The 15530-nt window shown below is 43.6% G+C and overlaps 1 protein-coding gene across 1 annotated transcript in view; it reads right to left on the bottom strand.

The window, feature by feature from the left end:
- LOC130403319 (CUB and sushi domain-containing protein 1-like) overlaps positions 1-15530 on the bottom strand; it is a 295164-nt gene that overhangs the window by 97242 nt on the left and 182392 nt on the right. The window contains exons 11-15 of the mRNA XM_056607623.1: positions 10760-10863; positions 10145-10257; positions 6245-6427; positions 5575-5760; positions 4614-4754 (exon numbers count right to left, since the gene is read on the bottom strand). Of these exons, the coding sequence (XP_056463598.1) occupies positions 4614-4754; positions 5575-5760; positions 6245-6427; positions 10145-10257; positions 10760-10863 (727 nt within the window). The remainder of the gene's footprint in view (positions 1-4613; positions 4755-5574; positions 5761-6244; positions 6428-10144; positions 10258-10759; positions 10864-15530) is intronic.

Genomic DNA, 15530 nt, shown 5'->3' with positions numbered 1-15530 from the left:
TATGTGACTGTGTGTACGTGTGTGTGTGTGTGTGTGTGTGTGTGTGCGTGCGTATGTGTGCAAAGGTTTGTGTGTAGTGAGCATCTTTGGCAGAGAGAGATGTGGCAATAATGTGTTTTTTTTGCGAGAATAAAGATGGAAAGGTGGGACAGAGGGAAGAAGAAAAGGGCAAATCAGATTAGAAAGTAAGAGCGAAAAGAAAGAACGAACGAGAGAGAAAGAAAGACAGAACAAAATAAAAAGGAGAGACGGAAAGGGTGAAAGAAAACAAGTAAAAAAGAAAGAAAGCAAACCCCACTCAGAAGTGAATAGAAACGTCTCAGAGCTAAGCGTGTTTCATCCTACAAGTAGTATCATCTGTTTGAAATAATCAGAAAAGAAATGCTGACCTTTTGCCGTAGACATTCACGGTTGTCCAGAAACACATTATAGCAAGTCACAGAGCCTCCCTGTGGCTTTCATCAGCAGGAGCCTTTCTTGTGATCAATTAGAATTGCATGGAAACACTGTCTACTATTGGTCTTTGAGGGCGCAGGTTGTACATATCTGTGTTCTGCGGCCGTTTTCCAAGGAGCAATACTGACGTACCTATATTTAAAAAGCAGCAGAAGTCATATTGTTCACATTTATCATCAAGATCTGGAGCAATCTCAAACACCAGTGCCTATTGGGCAACCTGCCTGACCAAGTCCACTAGAATATACTGCTGCTACTATATTTATATAGAACAGATATAGTGTGCATCTAGTGAATGCATTTAATTAACATTGCAACCAACATCGCATTAACTGTTGCTCGTCAATTAGAGTCAATTAACCTTCATTTGAATACATACATTAACAAGTTTCAGCAGTTAATTAACTTGCTCCGGTCTTAACATTTAAACTCACCACGGGAACAGGGTCGAGTAAATTACACATTTATCCAGACCTCAAGCCTTCAAACTCCTACATATCCTCGTCTCTGATTGGACAGCCGATGCTATACTAAGCCCAGACTGTGATTTACCTCACATGACTCTTCTGAGCACGACAACACGTGTCATCCATGCAAATCCTTCCCACGGAGCCTGCAGCCTCGTACGCCAACAACGCCCCCCCCCCCCCCCCCCCCCCCGAAAACAAACCGCCGCCCGTTCTGATAAAACCATTTTTAGCCATTGAGACCGTATGTTTTTCAGTCCCAATTTCTCTTTCAACACAGCGCTATAGTTGCTGCTCTGCTCATCCCTACCTCCTGTTTACAGATTTGCAGCGCTGTATGAAGCAAAGAGTGTGCCTGCAGCAACGCAACATCTAAATTCATTTATGCATTAAATGTTAATAGGCCAAATTAAAGAACGTGGATGTCTGGGTGCCAGGGTCCCAATGCAGACTAGAGTCTCACCAGATAAACGATGTTTACCCTTTTGAAGGAAAACCAAACCTTAAAACAACTTACTTTAGATGCAAATACGATGATTTAGAAGGGGTAGTTAGCAGTGATACGGATTGATACTGTTCCAGTTTGAAAAACATAAGAAACAAAGTAAATATTGACACAAATTGCCCTATATAGGTTAAACGCACGTTCCATGGGACAGTAATGTCAATCTAACATTCTGCCTTCACATTCTGCTTTAAATCAAATTATGGTAAGTGCCTTGGGCAAGAGAGCGAAAGCCTGAACAGCAATTGAGCTCGGCCCCTAAATAAAAAATGGTGTCTACCTGAAGTTGTCAAGAAGGCTTTTTAAAAATGTTGATAGTGGGATCAAAAAAGGGTGATTACATTATGATAGGCCAATTATCTGCAGACACATGCAACAAATGGTATACATTTTTTATATGGAATCAATGTGTTGGGTCATTGAAAAGTGTAATCAAGTTAAACAAATAATGTCCACAGGAAATAATATGTTTATAAATATATATTGTTTAAGAGCCAAAAGAGTTCTGGGTTTGAACCCCAATGTACACTGTCTTCCTGTGTGTATTCTAGTTATAAAACAGTATACGAATACATAGAAGATAATCATTTTATTGAAGATTCTGTGGAAGTAAACAGTTCAACAAGTTCACTGCGGTGCGGTATTCATTAAATGCCAACAAATCTCGGTTGAATTAACATGAGCCTTTCACTAAATATGTGATTCCTCCAGAGATGAGGAGCTTCATCTGGCATGTTCGCTTGAAAAATGTTGACTTGCAGAGGAGAACAAGAGACTGATTCTTGTGGGAATAAAGGGTGCAAAGAACATGGCTGCATGGAAGAGAGACTCAAATGAAAGAGTATCACGGCTCAGGTGGAACCATTTAAACAGCTCTCTGGGTTAATCCCTGCGTTGGGAGAAGCTAGACGAGAATGAGAGACACAACCACAGCAGCGCCTGGACAGGCATAGCCAAGACCGAATAAGCAGTCAAGCGGGGACACATGCAAACAAAGCTTGATTGTTATGCTAGCCTACTAGCATGCTACATGTCTACATGCCACAATGGGAATGCAGGGGTTGACACTAAGGTTTCAAAAGCACTTGCCCATCGGGCAAGTACAGGTCAGGTTCAACTTGCCCGAATGTAATGTTCACTTGCCCAAATTATAATCAGAATCGTGAACGGGCCTCTTTTTGCCAGGCACCCGGCCTGGTTTTGGGGGGGCTCAGAAAAATCATCCTAGCTCAGACTGAAGCTGAATGTTAGCTTCCACACATGTGTTTAAAAAATACAATAAATAAATAACAAACTTCTCTTTGTTTACTTATTTATCGAGCGGTCACATCGTGCCATGAAGTGATTTCAGTCCACAGTTGCAAGCTATCTCCAAGTTATATGTAGACCTGCATGATTTGATGCAAATGTACATAACTAAATGTCAGAGGTAGTAGCAAAGATATGTCTTTTTTAACTTTCAAGTTTCTTGTAGCTCTAACTGAATAATCACAATCGCGTTTCTAGTAGGGTTGTCAGTCACGATACTGGATTTTCTAACTTCAACACTATTCCTGGAAAAAGATCGATATTCTATACCATTTTCGATATCAGGGGAAACGTTTTTTTCAGGAAAGAACATACCCAAAGTAAAGAGATTATATCTCCACAACTGCAAGGGCGATAATGTCATCTTTGGGCCAAAAGAAAGATTGTTGTGCAAGTGAAATATTCAATGGGGATAATACTTGGTTAAAGTGAATAAAGCCATGGAACACAGCATAAGTGGAAGATAACATTTCCACCTGTAATAATTATCAGTATCAGTTGGTCGTTATCAGTTGGGAGCGCTGTCTTACTATGAGACACAAATAAGGTAGATATCTTACAATTTTGTCACTTGACACCTCTATTTAAAGTTCAGGGCAATCGAATGCACCAAGCCAAACACTTGCAAATAAATATATGGCCACTAGATTGCCATATAGATGTTTTCTGATTGAAGGCAATTTACCTATTTCCTAAGAAACCTTCTCTTATTCATTGATTGAAAACACCATGTTAAGTTGCAAAATTTGGCCCAGATACTGGATAATCTGTTTATGGTGGTTTTATTCGATCAGAATCAACTTTGTGGACAAAAATCACATAGGTAATACTTCATTTTTGGTTGTTAAAAGAAAAGGGGACGTTTCTTCTTAAGTTGTTATTTGCGAGTTTTAGTCACAGAATGATATGGTTTGGACTGTTGGAATAAGTGGAGGCTCAGCTTTCATGTAATATATAAAGTAGTTTGTGAGGGTCCAATTTCGTGAAAAAGATCGCTATTGCTGTGCGCATGTGCACAGTTATGAAACACAAAACCGTGTTCTTGACTTTCCTTGATAATTTGCCTCAATCCAAAGTACTTCCAAACTGCACTCCTCCATCACTACTCCATTTAACTTCTACCTAAACCGTTCGCGGAGGTGCTGCACTTGAGATGCTAGCTGTGTTGGCTAACCTTTAGCGAATCACTGCCAGAGACCGCACTGCGAGTGAGTGACAGAAGGCGGGGCTATATTCGCACTGAAGCGATGCGTGTCTGTTGACTCGCTTTCCGAGAGAAGAGAAGACAGCGCGCTGATCAATTGCAAATACTTCTATTTTGTGTGGTTTTGCGGAACAAAAGGTTGTTCTGCAGTTTCTAAAAACATTTGAATAAATAGCTTTTATATTAACATCCACCCAAAATCCACTTGCCCGTTCGGGCAACCAGAAAAAATCTCAACTTGCCCAAACATTTTTTTTACTTGCCCCGGGCAAGCGGGCAACCGTTAGTGTCAACCCCTGGAATGGGAATTAAACCTCTCTGTTTTTCCTTGGCCACATGGCCATTTGCACACTGCCATTTTGTAATTATTGTCAGACTTGAATCATTAAGATGGGGAAAATATGCAAATTGTGTGCGTTTACACAATGATAAAGGGAACATGTTTTGGAAATGATGTACTATAATCCCAAGAATAATGGTATTATGGGTGAAAAGAAATGTGAGTGTGGAATTTCTTAAGTAAAAAAGGAATTATTAGAATCCCTACAATGAGTATATCTGTCAAATGAATGTACTGCATCAACATGACATAAATGAATGAGACTGTCAGCAATTGAATAAGTTCCAATCAGTTTCTCACGCACACACACAAAACACACAAAATGATACATACTGGTGTAGCTGATGTTGAAGCCTTTCCCAGTATTAGAGTGGTCGGACTGGAACTCCAACCTCATGATGTGTCCATTAGAGGCGATCTGGGACGGAACATCTTTGCCAGAGAATGTTCCAAATGTGGTTGGCTCTGAAAGACCTGACACAGAAGAGGGGAGGGAGACATGAGAGGCCTCTCTCTCTCTCTCTCTCTCTCTCTCTCTCTCTCTCTCTCTCTCTCTCTCTCTCTCTCTCTCTCTCTCTCTCTCTCTCTCTCTCTCTCTCTCTCTCTCTCTCTCTCTCTCTCTCTCTCTCTCTCTCTAGGGAGAAGTGATGTATATACTGTATATCTATATGTGTGCATCGCTTTGATGAATAGATTCAAGTCATCAACCTGTCTGGACAAACGAGATCAACAGAATCCAAGACATTGTAAAGCAGTATATTTCAATGACAGCAACCCCATTAATTGATTTGCAATTTTCGAAAGTAATTTGGAATGGGCCTTGACTTGAAAAATTGTTTGCACTCTCAGCCAATCAACCCACACATTTATCTTGGATAGCAAGTCAAAAGATGACTTTGTCAAGCCAGCTGGAATCAATAGCGTTTATTGCACACAGCAGGCATATTTGTCTGTGTTAGAGTCAAGTGAAAAAGGTGCTTGACGATATAAAGAAAAAAACTATGAGGCACAATCAAATGATAACCAGACTCTCTATTCTGCAAAAATCCATTAAATACCTATTTTTGAACACTTAAAATGTGTCACTAAAAACACAAACAAATAAAAACAAAATCACTTGTTTTGCCAAAACATCACTGTTGGGTTATTGCCATCAATGTCTTGAATCAATTGCACTTAAAGACAAACAATAACAAGAACAAGAACAATAATCTTTTTTTCTATTTTTACACTCCAAATAGTTTGTACGATCAAGCTGTCCCTTACAATGAGAGATGAGACAAACAAAGCTTACCTTCGTCCTTCACCACCAGCCAGTCGAACTGGGGCTCCAGCTCAAAGTCGGAGAACAGGAGGTGGATGCGGCTGCCCGGCTCAGAGATGATGAGCCACACGCAGTTGAGGTTATTGCCGTACTCCTCGGGGTAGTTGGGGGACAGGATGGTACCTGACGCAGAGGTGAAGTTGAAGAAGCACGAAACTACAAAAGGAAAAAAGAACAACATTATTTACGAGTTAGCAATGTATAGGTGTGCTGAATATATTTAAGGAACAGTGACTGGAAGGTGAATGAAAGGATGAAAGAAAGAAAGAAAGAAAGAAAGAAAGAAAGAAAGAAAGAAAGAAAGAAAGAAAGAAAGAAAGAAAGAAAGAAAGAAAGAAAGAAAGAAAGAAAGAAAGAAAGAAAGAAAGAAAGAAAGAAAGAAAACAAACAAAGACTACAGAAACGAGGGCTAAAGAAACAAAGGAAAAGAGTCGAAGAAACAAAGAAAGAAGGCAATAAAAAAGTCAAGAAAGAAAGAAGGACGGCAATAAAAAGGTCAGGAAACAAAGAAAGGACCGACGGAAGAAAGAACGAATCAACCGAGGAAATGACCAAATAATAAACACCGAGAATAAAGAAGGGGGGGAACGAAAGAAAGTGTGACGAGAAAGCCCGGAGAAAAGGCCCTCTCGCTACTTACAGACGCAGCTTGGCTTGTTGCCTGACCACTGATTGTTGTGCTGGCACGTGATGCTGCGCTCCCCCACCAGTTCAAACGCCGCCTGGCAGGAGAACTTCAGCTCGTCGCCGTGCAGGAAGCGATCTCCGCTGCGGCGTCCGAACGCCGGCACCCCGGGGTCCCCGCAGCCGCCCCGCTCGATCTCTGGAACGCACAAATAACACCGGCCTTGTAGCGCTGCCAACACACACAGAGACGGCGGCCGTATACAGTCAAAGCAGGGTTTTTATTTGTTTTTTACTGCCAAGGGTCGGTTGAGTTGAATGCGCCTATATATAAAGACTGGTGGGTGTATGCAAAGCATTACATTATTGTCCTTTGCACAATCCAAACCAACACAGCAACGGTCGGGGTGTATTGCTTTTCCTGTGAATGCACACAGCAGGAGGTCCAGTTTTAGAGAACCTGTTTGTGTGCCCATGCGGAACGCAAGCGGACGTGGAACCACAAGGAGGCCAGGCCTACAATCAACGCTGGGACACGCATGGCAGGCCATTACATGTGCCTCACACACACACAAACACATACACAAACACACACACACACACACACACAAACACACACACATATGCTTCATCATGTTTGTTATGCGTTGTGTGTTATTTCTGTCATGTGTTTTTCTCACATCTTGTATGTTTAATTATTTATCTGTATATCCCCCCCCCCCCCCCCCCTATGCAATTCATCCCTGGTTCCGTTTAAATGTACATGCCTATATTAAATACGGGTGAAATACGGCTGCATAATCAGCATGAATATCCCATGAGAAGACTGCCTCACCACAGGGTTGTGCTTCCCTCTGTCTTTCTTCTATTGTTCTCTGTGAATTATTTTTTATTCTTCCATGCAGCTGGGCCAGAAATACTGGGACCAAAAGTTCACCATCTCTCAACGTCCGACGTTGTGTTTCTCCTTCTCTTCCTTCTCTCCTATTACACCTCTTAGGGCTTAGTTCTTTTCAAATATCGCCTCCTCCCTCTACTGTCTCGTTCTCTTTATTTTGTCCATTTCTCCTTGAATTTTTGTTTTCAAAGCTGACATCAAATCTCAAGTATGTAATTTTCTTTATTGTGCAAGGTCAGGCAGCGTTGTGTGTGTGTATACATGTGCATGTAAGCGTGTGTTTGTATTTGTGTATGTGTGTGTTTGTGCATGTGTGCGTGTGTGTGTGTGTGTGCATGAGTCCATTTGTGTGTGTGTGTGTATGTGAGTGTGTGCGCACATGCGTATGTGTGCGTGCGCGGGCACTGCTCCATGTATTGCGTTGTGCTTGTGGGGTTAAGCATCCATGCTATTACAGGATTGTGGGTGCCACATCGTGTGTGTGTGTCTCGGGGGTGTATAAGTGTTGTAGTGTGAAGTGTGTAGCCTGTAGCTGCTTGTCACACAGATGAAGGGTGTACGAATGGATTTCAAATAACTTGCCCCCCCTCCCCGGTAAACCTGTCATTACAGAAGTAACTGGTTCTCGGCTGTCCTCCTTTGTATTCACTCCACAGTGATGTGCTTGTTTTACCCTCTCACTATTCTTTGCCCAAATCCATTTATACATTTTGCCCAATGAGAATTGTGCACAGCCGCTGAATCTAAATCAGGGTTAGGGTTAGAAGAATAATTTATCGATGCATGCACATAATTTCACTGGGTGGAGATTTGCAATAATTTAAGCTGTCAAGGCATGTTCCACTAAAAGAATGCTGAGCGAAATGGAATAGACTCATGAGCAGTTCACTGATAGGTCGAAGGATCATGGCTGTGAGGTAGCCAAGTCGCACTGAAATTGACCAAAGGTGTTTGAGTTGTGTTGCAGTGTGTTCCAGTGCAGCCCCATAGAGGCACAACCCAGTGATAGGAATAGGCTGTCTAGACTAGAAGTGATACACTTCAGCAGTAACAGCAGGTACATCTCCATTTCTTTGCCCGGGAAACTCCTTTTTCCTGTACTGCCTCCATGATGGAACTGATGTTCTCCCATTTGTGTAATTGGGTCTTGAAAGGTAATCGGGTTAAGACATTGATTCTGGACCAAGTTCAGGGACCATGGTCTGTTGTCTTTGATGCTGTCAGCGCTTTAACCGCCTGAGGAAGGAGACCCATCCCGGTGGGATGTGGAGGTGCGGCCGGACACAGGATGAGGATGGTCATCCCTCACGATGAATCCAGCCACATCCCCATGACGGATCACCGGGCACCACTCAACACAACCGCGACGCCACGCGTTGTCCGTCCACTCATTTAGTTCGGAGCTTTACAGTCTTATTCAGGCACCAAGGGAATAAGAAACGGAGCAAATGTACCGGCATTGAATGGAGACTTCCAGATAGAGTGGATACAGCTGGCTCGCTTCAGCACAACGTTGTGGAGAGCCAGGCCCGACAAGAAAGAACCTACAAACGTGAATGACTTCACAGTCCATTAATACATAAATATGGCTGCCATCTTGGATGCACTCCACCCCTCCAGATGTTCTGTATGAGCACCAAGAAGACCAGCTGCTGACTCTCAGTCAGTTGGAGAAGTATCCTCCATTCAGAGAGCAACCAATCACGGCATGTGCCAACTTCCAATTTCAGGGGGGGGGGGGGGGGGGGCTGCCATTTATTGGTTGCCAGAGGTGCAAATGAAAGATATGGTGAAAAAGCTCACACACTAAGGTGTTTCAATATCAGCCTTGTTGCTTGTTGCTTGCCATCAATTAGGGAATCGGTGATGTCCAATATGAGGTACCTTGGTTTGGTCCATTTGTCATTCAGCCCAACCAGTAGAACCAAATATAGATCTGAGCATCCAATACAGCATTGAAGGGCTGGGAGCTTGGAGCATGAGTCATTGAAGCGAGTATTACATGGAGATTATTAACTGTCACCAGACCAGTTAGCTCTGTGTTTAGACCGATGCCTTACACCTAACCCACACCCAACCCACAGCAGAACCCAGTGTATATACATATATACATTCACAGAATGTATACATATAATATATAATATTTCTCGTTGTATATTTGTCCTTCTGGTGGTTCCTCCAAGATTATTAAAAGCTATTTTATAACACTCAGAAGTTCCAATTGGCACTGTCATGTTATCATATTTTTTAGATTGATTGACTGATTGACTTCAGGTCAATACATAAGCCAATATGTATCTGCCATTGTAGTAATGAATAATACAAACGTGTTATTAAACATTACTACCGTTATAAACGAAATAGCCTAAAAAATAGAACATTTCCATTTTCTTACACGGCATGACAAATAACATGCAATTTGTGCCTGTGTGCATTACCATGGTAACCAATCTATAAAGCTGGCACATAGCCATTCTTAGCCCAGACACTATAGAAAAATCACTTCATCAATCGACCCAAGGTAGATCCAAAGCATGTCTGCATCACGTGTATGTCAACACCGCTGTCTCTTCTGGTCCCTGTGCTCTCCCATACAGCACTTTATCTTTCCCCTCATTTCAATAATCATTGTTTTATCCTTTTAGCTTGTCTCCCTGTCTCCCATTTAATTTTTTTATTTCCCTGAATTTTCTCTCTCTCTCCCCCACCCTCTCTCTCTCTCTTTCTCCCTCTCTCTCTCTCACTCTCTCTCTCTCCATATGTGTCTGACACATTAATGCATAATCAGATAACCCAATCACCTGATTAAGCCCTAATTCTTTTTTTATATCCTGTGTGTATAGTGTGTGTGTGTGTGTGTGTGTGTGTGTGTGTGTGTGTGTGTGTGTGTGTGTGTGTGTGTGTGTGTGTGTGTGTGTGTGTGTGTGTGTGTGTGTGTGTGTGTGTGTGCGCGCGCACGGTTGCGTGTGTGTGTGCAAGCACGTGCACGGCCACCCTCACAATATAAAAAGGCATTACCTTCATAGACAGCCTTGAATCCCTGTGATCCGATGGTGTCATCCGACTGAAGATGTAGCCACATCTGATTGGACAGGCTGACGATGAGGTCAGGAACACTGGAGCCCGTCAGTCTAGAAATAGGGGAACAGCGCCGTAGGTGTTAAGAGGATGGTGAAGGCGACGACGACGACGGTGAGGGTAAAGATGAGGGAGAGGATGGCTGTGAGGAGGATGATGAAGGTGATGAGCCAAAAGACGGCGGCAAGGATTAATATGATGTGAGGATGTGAGGATGATGATGCTGAAGAGGACGATTGCCGCACAGGGGGCAGCAGTAGGGGGTAGTGAGGGTTGGCTGGTAACCGCAAGGTTGCTAGTTCGATCCCCGGCTCCTCCTAGCTGGGTGAGTGTCGAGCTGTCCCTGAGCTAGCCATCTAAACCTAACTGCTCCCAACGCGCTGGCTTTCGCCTTGCATGGTTTGAATGAATGGGGATGAATGATTGGTGTGCGTGAATGGGTGAATGTTAAGCAAGATTGTAAAACCGTTGGATAAAAGCGCTATATAAATGCAGTCCATTAACCCTTACCATTTACCACATGATTATGATGCTGGTGACGACGATGCTACTTACACGTACAGCACCCTCCGTGTGTCCCCTATCTTCCCTCCGTCCCCGACGGTCAGCGTGTCGTAGCCTCTCTCCAGGTCAAACTCCGCAAAGGCCAGCTTGATCACCTGCAGAGCCCGGGCGAGCCACCAGTCACAAAGGGAAACATGAACTCCGGACCCATGTGGACACACATCCGTGGGCAGGGCTGATGGTGCAGTGTGTAGGATTTAGTGGCATCTATCTGGGAGGTTGTAGATGGCAAGCCTCTGAATTCCCCTCCCTCACCCTTCCTCTTTCAAAGACAGCTACGATGGCCTTTGACACCTGTCTTCTCTAGAGCCGTTTGCGTGTCCGGGGCTACTGTAGAAACATGGCAATGCAACATGACGGGCTACGTAGGAGAAGACCCGCACCCTAATGTAGCTATAAATGGGTCATTCTGAAGAAACAAATACACAGCACAGTAGTTATTATATTCATGGGATTTAACTCTTATTAAAACATATAATGAATATTAGATTTCATTTCTGCCATGTCCGTTCCGCAACGTGCCACTCAATTCTACAAACTGCACCTTTAAGAAGATGCAAATACTGACTATTATATTTAAGAATTCTGCAGTACATTTATTCATGCTTATTTTTTGTTTAACCTCAGGGTTAAGCGATTAGCGATCACTTTGTGGAAGTGCGATGGAGTAATTGCTGAAAAGACCATTATGAAACGAAACAGAGCTGAAACAAACACACCCATATACACACACACACAAGCATACACACGAGGCCTGTAGGTGACGAATCATGCTACCATCTATCCAGCGAAAACTGCTTTTCTCACTCAAGACCCTCAAGACACGTGGATCCATGCCTCCGATACATCCCATGCAGCGTCTGTCTCACACCCTGAGGAAAGCCAGGCCTGAAATCCATTATATCCATCGAACTGTTGGAACACAATGGGATTTGAATATCACACAGAAGGACAGCGTATTCTGACACGGACGCATGGAGCGATCCCACACTTCTTGGATAATTAAGAATTGATCATGTCTCATTGCTGTGAGACACTCTGTTCCCCACAATGAGTCGGGGAGGGAATGTCTCCAAACAGAGAAACCATCATAAGAATGGAAACAGTGTATCCTCATCTCTGAGGGTGTTTGAGAAGCTATAAGGATATTGCTGAGCTTCTATACATCTATGACAAATACATATATCAATAAGGCTATCTGAAAGGCTCATATTTCATGTACTTTTTTGAGTAACATTTCCACTTCCAATATTGGTTTGCTATCAGGGGAATTATTCATTTTCCAGACATATCATGGGCCGACCGCCGCAGGGTACTTGCCCGTATGTCCGAAGTGACGGAGTGAGGAAGGTACGCGCAACAATGTTTGAGATGCAACATCTATTCAAGTGTTTTTCGAGTACCGACAGACTGCCAACAGATAAACAATGAATATATCCCCGTTTGAACGACCCCTTGGCCTGTTAAAGGATTTGTATCGAAAACTAACAAATGATTAAATTCATAGCTGTATAGCTGCACTCATAATTACAACATGCCATCCACGTTCTTCTCTGCAATGCATTCTTTGTTATGCAAATGATTGGGATTGCTGCGGTCTTGTGAAAGTCTTGTTTTAGTATGAAGTAAGCTTAATAATTACACAACTATGGTTTGAGAGCGTGCATGCCCCTGAGCATTCCCAGCAGTGAAAGCTTTTTGATATGCTCCATGGCCTCCAGTATTGTTTTACACCCAGACTGGCAAGGGGAGGCCTTCACTAACAATCTCGCTTCCACATGCACTCGATTAAGGCGAGATGTGCTGTTGTACATCCATTTAGCTTTCATCCAAATGGCTTTTAACAACAAAATAAATCACCAAAAATACAACTCTTCGACATGAAGACGCGACACGTGGAATCCTTCCCCCCCCCCCAGAAACACACGCACACATACACTCACACACACAGCAGAAAGCTCCTCCCAATGCTGTGCTTATTTCTCAAGGGTCTGTCTTCCCCTCTGAAACAGCCATTGGAGAGGGCTGTTTTGGAGGCCGGCTCAACTTTATGGCGCGCCATAAACATCATCGACACTTTGATGCCATCCAAAGCCGCTGCAAGGCATTTCATTCAGCAAAGTCTTTAAAAAGAGAAACTCAGCGAAGGTTACGCTCCGCTCCGTTCATCTGTCAATCAGTCAGCGCCATCGATCGAGGCACGCCAAGGATCCATTGGCTGACACGGAAACACCGGTTGTTGAAGGATTTCTTTCATTTTTTCGGATTTTTCCGAATGCAATAGCAACAGAGTTATACTTTAAAGATGCACATAGACGTAGGTGAATGAAGAAGGTGTGTTTCCATTTGATTTCTTTCCACATGGGGATCCGGGTGGTTCCATTCCGGTCTTCAATGCCCTTCAGGGTGAGGTCTGGTTTGATTGATCCCAGGGTGAAGGTTAGAACGCCCACTCAATAAGCCCATTGACACACACACACACACACACACACACACACACAAACACACACACACACACGCCCACGCGTGCACTGACGCCCATGCACGCGCACACGCAGACACACAGACACACCATCATCATAATTATATGAGGGATTGAGGGTGGAACCATTATTTCAAGAGTTGCAAACACAACTTCGCTAGAACGGACGGCCCCTCCCTGTTTGCACACATGCTGTATAATTGCAAACGCTTAGAGAAATGATTGAATGAACTAGCTAAATCGATGAATTATCAATTCACATAATGAAGCTGTAATGAAACGAGAGTCTGTGACAGTTCTGCGCGCTACATCCCAGTTCCTTAACATTGACGCGATAGCCCTTAATATTTATATTGCAAGTTTGAACAAACCACACTTTGACGTGCCACCAGTATTATTGACGAAAGACCATGACAGCTCCCGACAGAGTTTGTTCACGTCAGAAATTGGCCGACATAATGAGCAGAGGGTAGTGATAGCGATGTGTATATACAATGTATGCATTCTCCTACAAGCTCTAGCCTAATATATCACCATGACAGCTGTTGAAGGGGCTTTATGGTGGCTGTCATAGGCCCGCTAATGGACTCATGCTTTAAATGAGTCCTGAAAAAATGAGTCCTGAAAAGACGATTATGCTGAAGTTGAAGCCATGTAAGGAACTGCCCCCTTGTCCTGCTATACTAAAACGACACAAAATCTGTCTTGTAAGTTAGAAACTATTATTTCTTTTATAATATATCTTTTTTTTTGAGCCACTAGTAAGCTGCGGCATTGACAGGCTGAGGGCCATTTTCCAATAGATTACGTTCAGCCAGTCAGCCATGTGAACTTAAATAGAATGCACTGAGATGGCTTGAAAACAGTCCACACCATTACACCTCTGTGCAAGGTAAAGGAATTTGCTAAATCTAATCCATTACAGAGAACTATTATAAAATGATGTTCCAATGATTGGAGGGTAATCAATATAACCCCCAACTAACTTACCGAATTTGATTAGAGTACCGGTTGCAAGTGACAAATTCCTTTTTTCTTATCTTGTTGTACAGTTCTCTGGGGCTTTGCGTTGTCAATCTAATAACAATTTCAGAAGCACTTTTGCAGGTCAGTGCAGCTCAGCAGAGCCATATAAACGATATTTATAATGCACTGAATCCCACAGCGATAGCAAATGTTTCTGTCACCGCTGCATGACAAAGGGCAAGGCTACAAAATATCTACCCAATAAAAAGTGTTCTTTCCCCGCAATGTTGATATAATGCGCTCTGTTAAATAACTTGGATTTTGTTTTATCTTTTACAATTCCATTCTATTTTGCACAATTGCCATTATTTCAAGAGTAACTAAAACATGTCTTTGTCAACGTTAACTGTGGTGCGAAAGGTTATAAACAGTTGTCGGTGTGGTGCTCAGTGTTGTGATGTGAAGACATGAAGACGATGAAATCATAGTTAAAGGCTTACCACCGTCTCTCTCTCTCTCTCTCTCTCTCTCTCTCTCTCTCTCTCTCTCTCTCTCTCTCTCTCTCTCTCTCTCTCTCTCTCTCTCTCTCTCTCTCTCTCTCTCTCTCTCTCTCTCTCTCTCTCTCTCTCTCTCTCCCCCCCCCCCCCCCCCCCCCCCCTACTGCGATCATAATTGAAGGTGAAATCCGAGCTCTTATCATCTTTCTCTGTTAATCCCTCCTTTATTTTAGCCCCACCTCTATCTCCCACTCCTTCGCACTCCCCCCTGCCTCTGTATTGTATTTTCCCATTTGTTGCTGCAGTGACAACTAAATTTCCCAATGGGATAAATAAAGTAGCTATAAATCTGTCTGTCGCCAGAGCTCACAGCGGCAAGACTTGGCTCCAGGACAGGGGGGGCACGGCACGGCAACGACCCAGATGGGTCGCTTGTGTGTGTGTGTGTTTGTGTGTGTGTGTGTGTGTGTGTGTGTGTGTGTGTGGGTGGGGTGAGGGGTTGGGGGAGAGGGCGGTGACTAGTTCACACAAGCTAGCGAGCGGCTGCTCCTGGCTGCAACGACTCCCCCTGCGGACGCATTACGGCCCCCTCGCCGTCACCTTGCGGCGGCCGTTGACCTGTCGTAGAGTTTTGGGGGATAATGGCGGGGAATACCGTCGTGCTTTTTCCGACAAAGTGGTTCCTTTCCAGAGGGTCTCCGAGCCGTGGATGATCGATCAAATGGATTCAACCGCGTGGTGTGAAGCACGCAGGAAACACACACAGGCCCACGTGTGAAGCGTTGCAATCACTGCGCTGTTCCGTTCACTGATGGGG

This window comes from Gadus chalcogrammus, chromosome 14 (genome assembly GCF_026213295.1).
Source record: "Gadus chalcogrammus isolate NIFS_2021 chromosome 14, NIFS_Gcha_1.0, whole genome shotgun sequence".
NCBI lineage: Eukaryota > Metazoa > Chordata > Actinopteri > Gadiformes > Gadidae > Gadus > Gadus chalcogrammus.
This window is presented reverse-complemented; position numbering and strand designations above follow the sequence as displayed.